The following is an 11,327-nucleotide window of genomic DNA, read 5'->3' as shown; positions in this document are numbered from 1 at the left end:
ACAGTAACCTGTCTTGGGGAAATATCAGATACGAATGACGGATGGAGAAGTATGCATGATGGATGGAAATGCCGTCATCCTGTGCCATCTGCTCGGTCACCTGATCCGATGCTATTGCGCGGAGTAGTCATTTTAAAGTCCAGCACCCGAGAGTAGACGTGAGTGACACTTCGAATCTTCATAAGAATCATCGTCTTTTCGCGAGGCTCTCTCTGCAGATTCACCGCGCGGACATCGGTTTCGAAATGGGATTCGAATCCATGAATGAGGACAAAGCACAGGAGATGTTGTTGCACAGAAGAATCACGAGAACTCCTGCAAACACAACTTCAAGAATTTCGATTTTCCATTCCTACAAATGCACACGCTCTAAGTCTTCTTCGCCCTCTTCGTCGCCTTTTCTGATTGTACACCAGTCGCACTCGCACCCGCCTCGTCGCCCGCCTTGACCGGCACCCCCGGACTCGCCAGGGTATCCCTCTCGTCCCGGCTCGCGTTCTTCAAATCTTCATCTCCAACCGCCGTGATCGTACTCGCGAGCCACTTCTGAAACGGCTTGGCGACGAAGACCCCGTCCGCGGTGAACCACGTCGTGTAGGGCGCGCGGATCTGCCATGAGCTGGCCGTCGCGCCGGGGCCCGCGGTCGTCGTGACGTCGAGGTAGTAGGTGGGATCGTGCTTCTTCTGGGAGGAGAGGATAACGATCTGATTGATCATGCCGGGAAAAAAATGGGTCAGCCTGGGCGAGATCTTCGAAAATCGTCGCGGTCACACCGAGGACCGAGAATGAATTTTCTCTTTTCCACCCAACTTACCTTCTTCCCGTTCTTGCTGCCCTCAAATACCAGTCCCTTCTCTACCGCCCACATCCAGTACGTAAATCCTCCGTTCAGGACCGCATATGCTGCGACGGCGACGGCCGTCCAGCCCTTCGTCGCCTCCCAGCCCAGTTTCCAGTCGGCGTAGAAGATGACTCCGGCGATGATCACGGATACATAGCCCAGGGCTAACCGCACGTCCAGCTTCGAATTGTCCTGTTGGAAAGAGAGCCCGCGGAGGTAGTTCCCCAAGGCATCGTCGGTGGTGTTCTTGAGGTCGTTGAGGTTGTGTGGGGAGATTTTGGATTCGGCCATTTTCGTTTTCGAGGCACGCGACTTTGTAGGGTGGGAACCGGAGGGAGCGCTTCGAGAAGAAGTAATCAAGGGTCGCGATACTCGAATATCATGTTGCACGTCGCTTCGGTTGCATTGGACAGCTTCCAGCTGGCATTCTAAACATGACTCGCGTGTCGAGTTCATAGGGCTTGGCACGTCGCTTCAAGCTATCGGGACTTGCCTCATGTGAAGATGCCCGTGAGCTCAGTCACGACATCTCCACCACTGAACGACTCCTCGACTCTAGCCCATCATGGCTGGCTTGGTGGAACAGCAGATCCATCGGGATCCTGCACTCTTGTACGAGGCATCCCGGACGCCCCCATGACTCCTCTCAAGCATCGCTAACGTCGCTCTGCGGAAAACTAGCTACTGGATCCTGCTGCCGATCACCGTGGTGATGATCCTCACCGGCATCCTGCGACACTACCTTAGCACCCTGCTGCAAGTCACGCCGAAGAGACAGGCGATCGAAAAGACCCGCGAACGGAACTGGCTCCTCCGCGGCCAGAACCTCCGCAACAACCACGCACAAGTCTCCAAAGCCGCCTTCGAGAGGCGGAAGGACTACTTCATCGATGGCGCGAGGGAGGGGAAGTTCCTGGCGGACCCGGAGAACCGCGGGAAACCCAAGGGCAACCCGATGTCGGACCCGGCGATGATGGAGGGCATGATGGGCATGATGAAGGGGCAGGTCGCGACCATGGTCCCGCAGACTCTGATCATGGGCTGGATCAACGCGTTCTTCTCGGGATATGTCATCAGTACGGTCTATCGGGGTTTTCGCAACTTTCCTACAGGGTGAAGCACACGGCTGACTGATTTCCCTCTTTTGGCACACAGTGAAACTTCCGTTCCCGCTCACGCCGCAGTTCAAGCAGATGTTACAGGCGGGCGTCGGCACCCGTGACCTGGACGTGCGATGGGTGTCGAGCCTGAGCTGGTACTTCCTGACCCTGTTCGGTCTGCAACCCGTGTACAACTTCATCCTCGGGAGCAACAACGGTAAGACCCGTGGGATCACCACACGACGAGGATGACATCCGGCTGACGAATCCCCCCCTTCCCAGCCGCCACCCAACAGATGGCCCAAGGGCAAATGCCCGCCAACCCCATGGCCGGGCAAGAAGACATCGACAAGATCTTCGCCAGCGAGGCCGAGAACCTGGAGGTCATCGAGCACTGGTATATTCTGGACGGCGTAGAAGATAGATTACTCGCCAGGCTCGGGAACGGTTCATAGCGGGCTCTTCTGCAATTCATATGGTCGCTCGGTCTGTGTCATGATCATTGAACGCAGCGCAGGCTCACGAAATAGAAAATATCCCAGTTCAGAGAAGTTACCCGCACCCGCGAGACCAGGTTCATCAGTTTACTCCACCGACCAGCTTCCGATAAGTCTGCGTCGGTGCGGAGACGCAGGTTCGAAGACGGCCACTTGGACCATGACGTCCTCGCGACGACCGTGAACGCAACAACGTCTGTGGAGCCCCTCCGCGCTTGTAGCTCCCGTCCAGGATGGACCCGACGTGGAGATGTCGCAGCTCAGTGGGCCATGGCGTGGCATATGATCATGGAGAATGGAGGCGACGCGGCGGGTCACGGTGGTGGTGGAACGGTGGGCAGCCGAAGTGCAAGCCCGAGAGCACAGCACGGCGGAGGGCAGGGAGCTCGCGCGTCGGTATGATATGGTATGATAGGGAAGCATTCCAATCCCTTTGAAACAGACGAGGCCTATGTGGGACGGGTGGGGCCCGAGAAGTGAGGATGGGTGATGTATATTACAATGCAGGTGGTGCGGTCCAAATGATGGATGGATGATGGAATCATCAGATGGGCAGTTTGGGTCATCATGTGGTTTCGAAGGCAAAGCTTAAGCATTGGACCTCGCGGTAGTAGGTATATCTTTCCATCGATGCAGTCGCTGGCATGCCCCCTCTCGCATTACATTATGTGAAACTCAGATCGCGGTGACTTCAAATGCGATAGGACGTCGTCCCAGCGGTAGGGACATTCCCATTGAGTCTCCTTAAAGGTATAGCTTCAGAAATGTTGCACAAAATCGCGCGATCCATGAGACTTGGAGTGTTTTATCATTTCATTTCAACTCAATCAGTGTCATTGACCGGGAAGCCCATCCAGAGACAACTGTTTCACGGGCAATGATCGACATTGTCACTCGCTCCAGAGGAGATTCGAGGCGTCGCCCTGATGCAATGCAATGCCACTCCGTGCAGACTACAGTACGCTTTCCAGGTCACGATCGAAGACACCTGAGCGCGCCGAGGATCGTCACGTAGCCAAGCAAGCGCATCGGGGAGGATGTTTGTCGATGGGCGATCGCAGCAGGCAGCTTCCGGGGGTTACGAGTGGTCCATCAACCGGACGGGACCAGGCCGGCGGCTGTCCTTCGCTCAATGGCGCACATCAAAAAGTCCTCGCTCGTGGACATCGTCGGCGACGCGGAAGGTCCGGGCGATTTGCCAGAGTGCCCAGGAGGATCGCAGGCCACTCGGACAGACGGGTCGCGGGGCGCGAAGACTTCTCTCGGCTCTCCCCCGGCGAGGTTTTGCGGACTGGAGGCCATGGCTCTGCATGCGGTCATCTATGTATCACTCTGCTATGCATCAAATGTCTCGCCTGGCGGGTAGATTCGGACGCTGGCGAAATGCGACTCCGTTTGAGGGAGACGAGATCTCCAGCCGGGCCGCTGGGAAGGGATCGATCGAGGACGACGTTGAACTGGCGAAGGCCGCCGAATGTTTCGGGGGAGGAGGAGGAGGAGGAGACATGTTTAGTCTCTGTGTCCATAGTCTAATGCGTATAGATGATGATGTAGATAGGCTCACGATGTCTCGGTCAAAGGACAGAGAGTTGAGTTTTACCTTTCAGAGTTCAGACCGTCCTCGAGCCACGGACCGACCGTTATTCTTCTCACACTCTTTCTCACACACCCTCACGACTCTCTCCCGCGTATGCTCTCCCATAGTTTCCCGCCTGCACGCGCGCAGAGCACGCTACCTGCTCCATGCATCCGCGCGGAGTTCCCCATTTCGAGACGTACATCGACGTGTGTATCATCCGACAATTTGCCCAGGTGTTCGTCAAACGAAACAACCACGTCAACGGAACCTTGGGACAGGCTGATCACGAGAATCGATCACTTTGGGCCAGCGTGGAGGAGTCGAGAACGTTTTCTTGGGTGGGAAGGCGCCGGGGAGGGAACGTTTCCGGTGACATTTATTTATTCATCACGGGCGTTGCGGCACCGTACCATGGAGGCGCGCCGAAAAGGGCTCTGTTTCGTTGTCGTTGTCATCATCACTTTCGCCCACCGCCTCCCGTATGATGGACCGGCCAGAAATGGCAAGGCACGGCAAGGCAAGGCGACGTGACGCCCGCAGCCGCACGCGAAAAAAGGTGCAAAAGGGAAGAACAGGGAGACAAAGAAGGCAAAGGCTGGCTCAGGGTATTCCGGTTCAACAGATCCGGCATGCAAAACGACGCCCATTCCTCCCGCCTGCATCGGGCTTGTCTAACACTGGAATGATAGTAATAATAATAATAATAACAATAACGACGCGTCACGGCCACGAACCGTATATTATTATCATCATCATGATTATCATTAGTATTACTGCACGACGCTTGGGCAGGTCCCCCCCGTCTCGCCGGCGGAAGGCATCGCGCCCGTCATCATTGTTGTCATCAATCGATTTGATTTGATTTGATTGATGGATTGATGGATTGATGGATTGATGGATTGATGGATTGATTGATTGATTGATCGGCTGACGAATTGATTGATGGATCGATGGATTGGTTGATGAATTGATTGATCGCTGCCCTCTCCGCCGTGTTCGTTCTGGTCAGCCTGCATCGGCAAGTCCGCCCGCTCGGGGCGATGGATTTCGTCCATCTGCTCTTTTTTTGTCTAGGATGTCGCAGGCCGACGCCTCTGGACCAACTGCGACAGAACACGACCTGCTCGATGATGGTGATGATGATGATGATGAGGATTATTACTACTACTGATTGGGGTGAAACTCTGTTTTCGCCGCCGGTGGACAAGTCGTCCACCGTGTCTCACCTGGGATCGGGTCAGGTCGGTGGGCGAACATGGGCGGAGGAGGGTCTGCTCTGCTCTGCACCTCAGAGAGCGCGAATTCCTGCCCGTCCTGGCCCCGGCCGACACCACCCATCGTCAGACAGACCCTCGACCTCGTCGCCCATATGTATCGATACACTCCTCCCACCGGCCGTCGGTCTCATGACGGGTGCGAGATAAATGTCCACATCTCCACCGTTGAAACCTGTTCTCGCTGACCCTTTCACCTATCCGCCTCACGTATACGGTTGCAGAAAGGGAAAGAAAGAAAAGACGTTTGGTGCCAAATCTCCTACTCACGCGTCCAGCCGCCTGTCGGATGGATTGAGGTTCCCGCTTGCTGTACCTGTACCTGGAACCCATCCGCTGCACGTCGCGACGCCCTGCGTGATTGCTACCCAGAAGAATCTCCGGTTGAACAGGAGACACCAACACATATCGGTTGATTCGCCGACCCGCCTTCTCCATTCCCTCTGGCTGGCTGGCTGGCTGGTTCCGGTGTTTGACTCTTGGTACCACTCGAGTCTTTTTCTTCATCACCTCGAGAAAAAGATTTGCATTTCCCTTTCGTATCCCAACATCCACAAACATCTACACGTCCGACCTCCAACCTCATCTATCACGACGTACGACTTGCACGACCATATCAAACCCGTATCATAATTAATATCAGCCTCGACAAGAACAAGAAGAACCCCACTCCCATCCGAGCCATCTCCAAGAACCAACGCTCCAAGCAAGAGAACCAACCATCAAAGACAAAATGGCTTCGAGCACGACAAGCCCATCGCCCTTCTCGCCCTCCCAACCCACGACTTCCACCCGGGACTCCCTCCAACGCCTACGGACGTCCTTTTTCGCCATCCCGCACACATCCTCACCCACGGGCGTCTCCCCCTCGACGTCTTTCATCACCTCGCCCCTCAGCAGCATCAGCAGCGCCGCGGGCCACCACTTCCCGGGCCTGACGCTCAGCCAGAACCTCTCCTCGCTCTCCATCGGCGCCAGCAGCGGCAGCCGGAACGGCAGCGTCGACTCCTCCAGCCGCTACCTCATCCGGCGGAAGAAGAGCATCATGGAGATCGAGCAGGACGAGGAGCGGTCCCTGCTCTCCGAGGAACTCATCTTCTCCCTCATCGAGCCTCGACCGCGTTTCGGACCCGCGCTCGGCGGCATCGAAGAGGTCCTCAGCGGGAGGATCTGAAGCGTGCAGGCGCGATGAGCGATGGTCGGGCGGAGACGCTCCCGTCACGCCGCCGACCCCACGGCCCTCGAGGGGGCCCGACCGGACCAGAAGGGACATCTTCTCCTCTGCTCTCGACGCCGAAAGGGGAGAAAATCCCCTCTCGTCCCCGAAAAGGAGCTGCCGCGTAGATCGCCGCGGGATGTCGGTCCTCCTCCTCCTTCTTCTTCTCTTATGTTCCATGTTCCCGTGGGCCGCGAAGGTCGAGACGGGATCTCTCCCCGTCCGGAACCTTGCCTTTTTCGAGTAACGGCGTTTCTGCTTTCTTCTTCTTTTTGGCCTTTGCAGGGCGGGCCGCCGGGGTTGCTGTGTGATCGGGAACGAGCGAGGTCCCTGGATTGATGAATGCGGGATGAAGTCCCATCACCGCTCGTGGGCACGGGTTCGGTTCGGTCGGAGGCGTCACGGATCCGCGTGGTCTTGGGGGTTTCTTCTTCTTCTTCTCCTTCTTCTTGTTTTCTCTTTTCCCGGGCAGCGGGGATTTGTCCCGTTTTCCGGACGGCAGAGAAATGATAGTGCTCAAAAACAATGAGAGAAAAAAACGTTGAAAACCGTGCCGACTCCCAGTACAGTGTCCCTCTAATGAATCTCTATCGATGCAGTAAAATTTTCCACGGAAAAAAAGCAGACCGGCGATCTGCCATGGGGGAAAAAAGCCGTGCTTCACTAACACAAATACCCGCCTCATGGGAAAAATGCTCAAGTCTTCTTCGTCCCTTCCCGTCGTTCCATCACAGGAAAGCGATACGCGCGCTCACTCGAGATCTTCCGGGTCGAGCTTCTCCCCTCGTCGCTCCGCCAGGTACAGCCGTCCGCTCTCATATACGCCCAGGTACAGCCCGCTCCCCAACATCGTCCACGCCGCCCGAAGCGCGCCGCCGCGGAAGAGGCCCTTCACGCCATGCTCCTGCAGGATCTCCCGCGCGATCTGCAGGCTGGTCGAGCGGGTCGATTTGCGTACGGCGCTCTTCGCGCTCTCGACGGGCCTCGCGACGGCCTCGAGGGATTTCCCCGTCGCGTCCAGCAGCGCGTCTTTCGCCCGTCCGACCGCCTGGCCGACGCTGGGCGCTTTCGCTTTCCCTCCTCCTTCTCCTCCTCCTCCGGGTTTCTGCCCCTCCGCCGCGGAATCCTCCGCCGCGGCGGACAGCATGATGCGCGTCTTGATCACGTCCACCGGCGTCGTGACCACCGCCGCGACGCTCCCGCCGAGGCCCGCGCTCACCGCCGTGATCCACCCGCTCTCGAAGAGGGAGTGCGTCCGCAGGCCCTTCTCGTCCCGGTATCCCTTGATGCCCTCCTTGATCCGCTCGAACATGGGGAACTGCAGCGCGGTGAAGGGCAGGTTGCGGCCGGCCAGCGCGGCGTAGCCCCGCCACAGCGCGAGCGGGTTCGAGCGGAAGCGCCGCAGCGTCTGCATCGTCGCGTTCACCCGCGCCCGGTCCGAGGAGGAGTTGTCGACCACCTGCGCGTTCTGCTTGATGACTTCGGCCGGCGTGAGGATCGCGCAGGAGATCAGCTCGGCGGTCCCCGAGGCGATGGCGTGCACGATCGGCGCCGGGAGGAAACCCTTGGACGACGACGACGGCGAGCCGTTGAGGGACGGGTTGTGGTTGGAGATGACGGACTTGACGCCCTCGTACGTCGTGAAGAAGGCTCCCGAGGAGGGCAAAGTCGCGATGATCACGCTCCCCACGCCCTGGTATACGCCGCGGAACATGGCCGGGCTGAAGGCCGTGTTGCTGCCATTGCGGTACAGCCGCGCGTAGTCCGGGCTCTGGAAGCGGGTCTTGATCGTGTCGAGCGGATAGACGACCAGGTCGACGGTGAAGGCCGCGAAGGCTCCGGCTATCCAGATATCGACATTGTTGTTTGCGGACATCTACTGCGCAGGGAGGGGAGAGGTTGGTGGGTAGGTGGGTGGTGTGTGAAGTGGAATTCTGCTGCGGCGGTTTTCCCAGGTCGTTTATTCTTTCCAATGCTCACTCGATGGGGATGTGAAGCTTGAACTGCCGATGTCGGGTATCTACGTCATCAAGGTGTCGACACTCGATTACGAAGTATACCGTACAGAGCTGCTGTCGTCGTGAGAAGTGCTCCGTAATTGCAACCCTAATGCTTTTCTAGCTGTAAAAGGTATCACCAAGTGAAGTTCAGATGAGACGTGCAGTACTGCTCATGAGGATCGTGACGGATGGGGATGTTGTGCAATTTCTCATCATTGTGGTGATCCCTAGAGAATCACGTGTGCAAATTGGGCATAGATTAGATGACAAGGTGTTTGGGTCATGGTCTGTATTGCCTCAGCCATTGACCTTCTGCGAACGTCGAAGATCTCGCTCCATGTTACTGGCAAGCCTTACGCGCTTTAGCTATACCAAAAAATAGACTTTGCAGCAGTCATCGACCGATGTCCTTCACCATATTTCTGGCGCGACCGACCTAGGCGTAGTCAACTCAACCAATTCGGGCTTCACGCTCCGTTCTCGTGATCGCTTCGAGTCCACACCCCAAGTCTGATGGGAAAATGAATGACGAGTAGTCCAAAATGTCCACCCAAAAGCGCGGTCGTGCTTGCGAAGCCTGCTCGCGAATCAAGACGAGGTGCAGCCTGGGCACCGATCCCGAAGCATCACTGCCTTGCGAGCGATGTCTCAGGCTGGACAAGATATGTACTCTGACCAAGCCTCAACGGCAGAAGTATGTGTAGTAAATGTTGGACACGGTCATGGTTGGCGACTCTGGCAGTACGATCAGTGCTGATGTCATGACAGAGACCGCGTTCAGGAGCTGGAAGCCAAAGTCGCCGCCCTCACAAGACTGCTCCAAGCCCAAGGGATCACAGAACCCGATACCAACCCCGATGATGCTGTTGAAGGTCAAAATGAAACACCCAAGACGACTGAGTCCGACAAGCTTCCATCGCCGCCGGCTGCACAAAAGAAACGGAGGCTGGAGACGAGCCTCGATGAGGGCAGGTCCTCCTCCGCTTCACAATCGAGTCCTCCTCAGGGCTTGTCCGGCGACAAGGCTGGCTCGCTGCAGTCATTGGATGCGATAGTGCCTGTTCACCTACAAGCATTGTGTCTTAGCCGGTACATAGATGACTATGTACGCATATGTCCTTTGGTCGTCCCAACAGGTGATTGCTCGTTTGAAACGATGAGAGCAAACCGACCTATCCTGCTTCACGCCATCATCTTCGCTGCAAGTCCTGGTTTATTATTTGACCAAATGCAAGAGGACATCGGTCAAGCCCTGCTGCATACTTTGTCACACAGAAGTATTGTTGAGGGTGAAAAGTCTATAGAAATCATGCAGGCTCTGCTCATCACCACTGCGTGGTTCCGTTCGCCAGCAAAGCACAAACATCTAGCCGCTGCTCAATTGATCGCCATAGCCGAAGGAATGGCCATTGATATTGGCATTGCAGACCCAGCATCGGCACGATTTTCGATGGCGATCACGGCCCACGGACAAGATATCAGCACCGTGGAAGCGGCAGCAACATTCCTTGTTTGTCACCTGATGTCAACTCTGTTAGCTGACCTTTCGAGGCGTGCCACGAGGACCCCATGGTCTGCATATCATGACACATGTTTGATGTTCCTCCACGCCTCCGGCTCGACCCTACCCACCTATCGTTGGTTGATTCATTATTGTCGCTCCGAGCGGCTCTGCGCTCAGATATTGAAGGAGATTGGCCTGAACGACTCGACTAAGGTTTACGACATCAGCGACCGAGATTTCCAGCAACAGGTTCGGCATTGCAATGTGATGATTTCGGAGTGGAAAATCCTTCTTCCAAGCACACTCTACGTCCCCGAAATTCTGATCTGGGAGCACGTGGCGACGGCATATCTTCATGAGACGCTCCTGCACACCACAACTAATCAACAGTCCTTCGCAGCGCCCTTCATAGCTGATCGGCTGACCGCTCTGGACTTCCCACGCCCCGTGATTCGCGAAGACCACGTAACCTCTCTATTCGCACTGCGCTCAGCTCTACATAATATTATCGACCTCTACGCGCACATGGACACAAATAAGGTCATGGCCTTGCCGGTGTTATCATACACCTCGCGAGCACTCTATGCGCTCTACATGCTTCTCAAACTGTACGTCGCGACAACGGCTCCTGGCAACACCTATGGCAGTGTACTTGCGCCGGAAAGCCTCCAACTGGACACGTACTGTGATAAAATTATGTCCTTATGGAAGCGCCTGAGTCAGGTTGATCCCAGATCGGGGCCCGCCCGAGTGACCTCGGCGGCAGTAACACTGCGAGAGTATTACATCAATTACTTGGTTTCGAACCCCACTATTCAATCACGCACATCTTTCCCATCCGCCGCGACCGAGATGCCTGTCGGAGACGGCGTTCCGGCAGAAAACATGAACATGTCGACGAACTCATTCGATTATGATGCAATCGACTGGAGTCTGTACTTTCCATTACCTCTGGACGATGGAGATTTCTTCGCCAATGAGATGGATTCTATTATGACCCAAGGACTCATGATGCCGGGCATCTCTGAGCGGAATGATCTAATAAATTTGTAACATCCGTGCTGGTGTGGCCTAGGCTTTTAATGGTCACAGATGGATTCCTACGGATACAATGCGACCGGGATTTCTTCCAGGACAATTTTGCCGACCATGACGCACAGAGCCCACATCGGAGACTCCAATCCGTGCCTCAGAGAGTTCATCGTCTCCCTCTTGCCGGTGCCGATAGCCGTGCAGTAGAGTCTACTGTGAGTGAGTGTACACAACAACTACATGCCCATCATTAGGGTCGAGTCCTGGTCGATTTCCAGAACCC

General features: G+C 56.1%; 8 protein-coding genes across 8 annotated transcripts in view; 3 read left to right on the top strand and 5 right to left on the bottom strand.

Moving 5' to 3' along the window:
• K489DRAFT_392333 (MFS general substrate transporter) overlaps positions 1 to 906 on the top strand; it is a gene marked incomplete at its 5' end in the record, with an annotated part of 2,757 nt that extends 1,851 nt beyond the window's left edge. Inside the window, one exon of the mRNA XM_033606731.1 lies at positions 219 to 906. Coding sequence (XP_033462974.1) covers positions 219 to 449 — 231 coding nt within the window. The 3' untranslated portion in view covers positions 450 to 906. The remainder of the gene's footprint in view (positions 1 to 218) is intronic.
• Positions 496 to 1,130, bottom strand: K489DRAFT_291682 (uncharacterized protein; the record flags this gene model as incomplete). Its single annotated transcript, XM_033600197.1, has 2 exons — positions 496 to 705; positions 816 to 1,130. Coding segments are annotated over 2 exons (525 nt in total), but the record flags the coding sequence as incomplete, so codon positions are not given.
• Positions 1,131 to 1,407: 277 nt separating this feature from the next.
• K489DRAFT_313519 (uncharacterized protein) lies at positions 1,408 to 2,397 on the top strand (the record flags this gene model as incomplete). Its single annotated transcript, XM_033600942.1, has 4 exons — positions 1,408 to 1,454; positions 1,524 to 1,933; positions 1,998 to 2,168; positions 2,225 to 2,397. 4 exons carry the CDS (start codon positions 1,408 to 1,410, stop codon positions 2,395 to 2,397), a joined length of 801 nt encoding a protein of 266 aa, XP_033462972.1.
• Positions 2,398 to 4,350: 1,953 nt separating this feature from the next.
• Positions 4,351 to 4,733, bottom strand: K489DRAFT_102132 (uncharacterized protein). The gene has a single exon (XM_033598840.1). The coding sequence runs from the start codon at positions 4,678 to 4,680 to the stop codon at positions 4,399 to 4,401; it is 282 nt and encodes a 93-aa protein (XP_033462971.1). The 5' UTR covers positions 4,681 to 4,733; the 3' UTR covers positions 4,351 to 4,398.
• Positions 4,734 to 5,215: 482 nt separating this feature from the next.
• Positions 5,216 to 5,996, bottom strand: K489DRAFT_102113 (uncharacterized protein). The gene has a single exon (XM_033598839.1). The coding sequence runs from the start codon at positions 5,851 to 5,853 to the stop codon at positions 5,359 to 5,361; it is 495 nt and encodes a 164-aa protein (XP_033462970.1). The 5' UTR covers positions 5,854 to 5,996; the 3' UTR covers positions 5,216 to 5,358.
• Positions 5,997 to 6,974, bottom strand: K489DRAFT_102108 (uncharacterized protein). Its single transcript, XM_033598838.1, has one exon. The coding sequence runs from the start codon at positions 6,686 to 6,688 to the stop codon at positions 6,140 to 6,142; it is 549 nt and encodes a 182-aa protein (XP_033462969.1). The 5' UTR covers positions 6,689 to 6,974; the 3' UTR covers positions 5,997 to 6,139.
• Positions 6,975 to 7,265: 291 nt separating this feature from the next.
• K489DRAFT_331436 (mitochondrial carrier protein-like protein) lies at positions 7,266 to 8,416 on the bottom strand (the record flags this gene model as incomplete). The annotated part of the gene is made up of 2 exons (XM_033602141.1): positions 7,651 to 8,416; positions 7,266 to 7,491 (listed from the first exon to the last, which is right to left on the bottom strand). Coding segments are annotated over exons 1-2 (960 nt in total), but the record flags the coding sequence as incomplete, so codon positions are not given.
• A 634-nt stretch (positions 8,417 to 9,050) lies between these two features.
• Positions 9,051 to 11,065, top strand: K489DRAFT_313151 (uncharacterized protein; the record flags this gene model as incomplete). Its single annotated transcript, XM_033600915.1, has 3 exons — positions 9,051 to 9,202; positions 9,277 to 9,373; positions 9,515 to 11,065. The coding sequence occupies 3 exons, from the start codon at positions 9,051 to 9,053 to the stop codon at positions 11,063 to 11,065; spliced, it is 1,800 nt and encodes a 599-aa protein (XP_033462967.1).
• Between the last annotated feature and the right edge of the window lie 262 nt (positions 11,066 to 11,327).

The sequence above is a fragment of the Dissoconium aciculare genome (genome assembly GCF_010015565.1).
Source record: "Dissoconium aciculare CBS 342.82 unplaced genomic scaffold K489scaffold_2, whole genome shotgun sequence".
Lineage (NCBI taxonomy): Eukaryota > Fungi > Ascomycota > Dothideomycetes > Mycosphaerellales > Dissoconiaceae > Dissoconium > Dissoconium aciculare.
This window is presented reverse-complemented; position numbering and strand designations above follow the sequence as displayed.

Coding starts and splice junctions, on each gene's coding strand:
- K489DRAFT_102132 (XM_033598840.1), bottom strand. CDS start 4,680: ATGCAGGCGGGAGGAATGGGCGTCGTTTTGCATGCCGGATCTGTTGAA.
- K489DRAFT_102113 (XM_033598839.1), bottom strand. CDS start 5,853: ATGTTTGTGGATGTTGGGATACGAAAGGGAAATGCAAATCTTTTTCTC.
- K489DRAFT_102108 (XM_033598838.1), bottom strand. CDS start 6,688: ATGGAACATAAGAGAAGAAGAAGGAGGAGGAGGACCGACATCCCGCGG.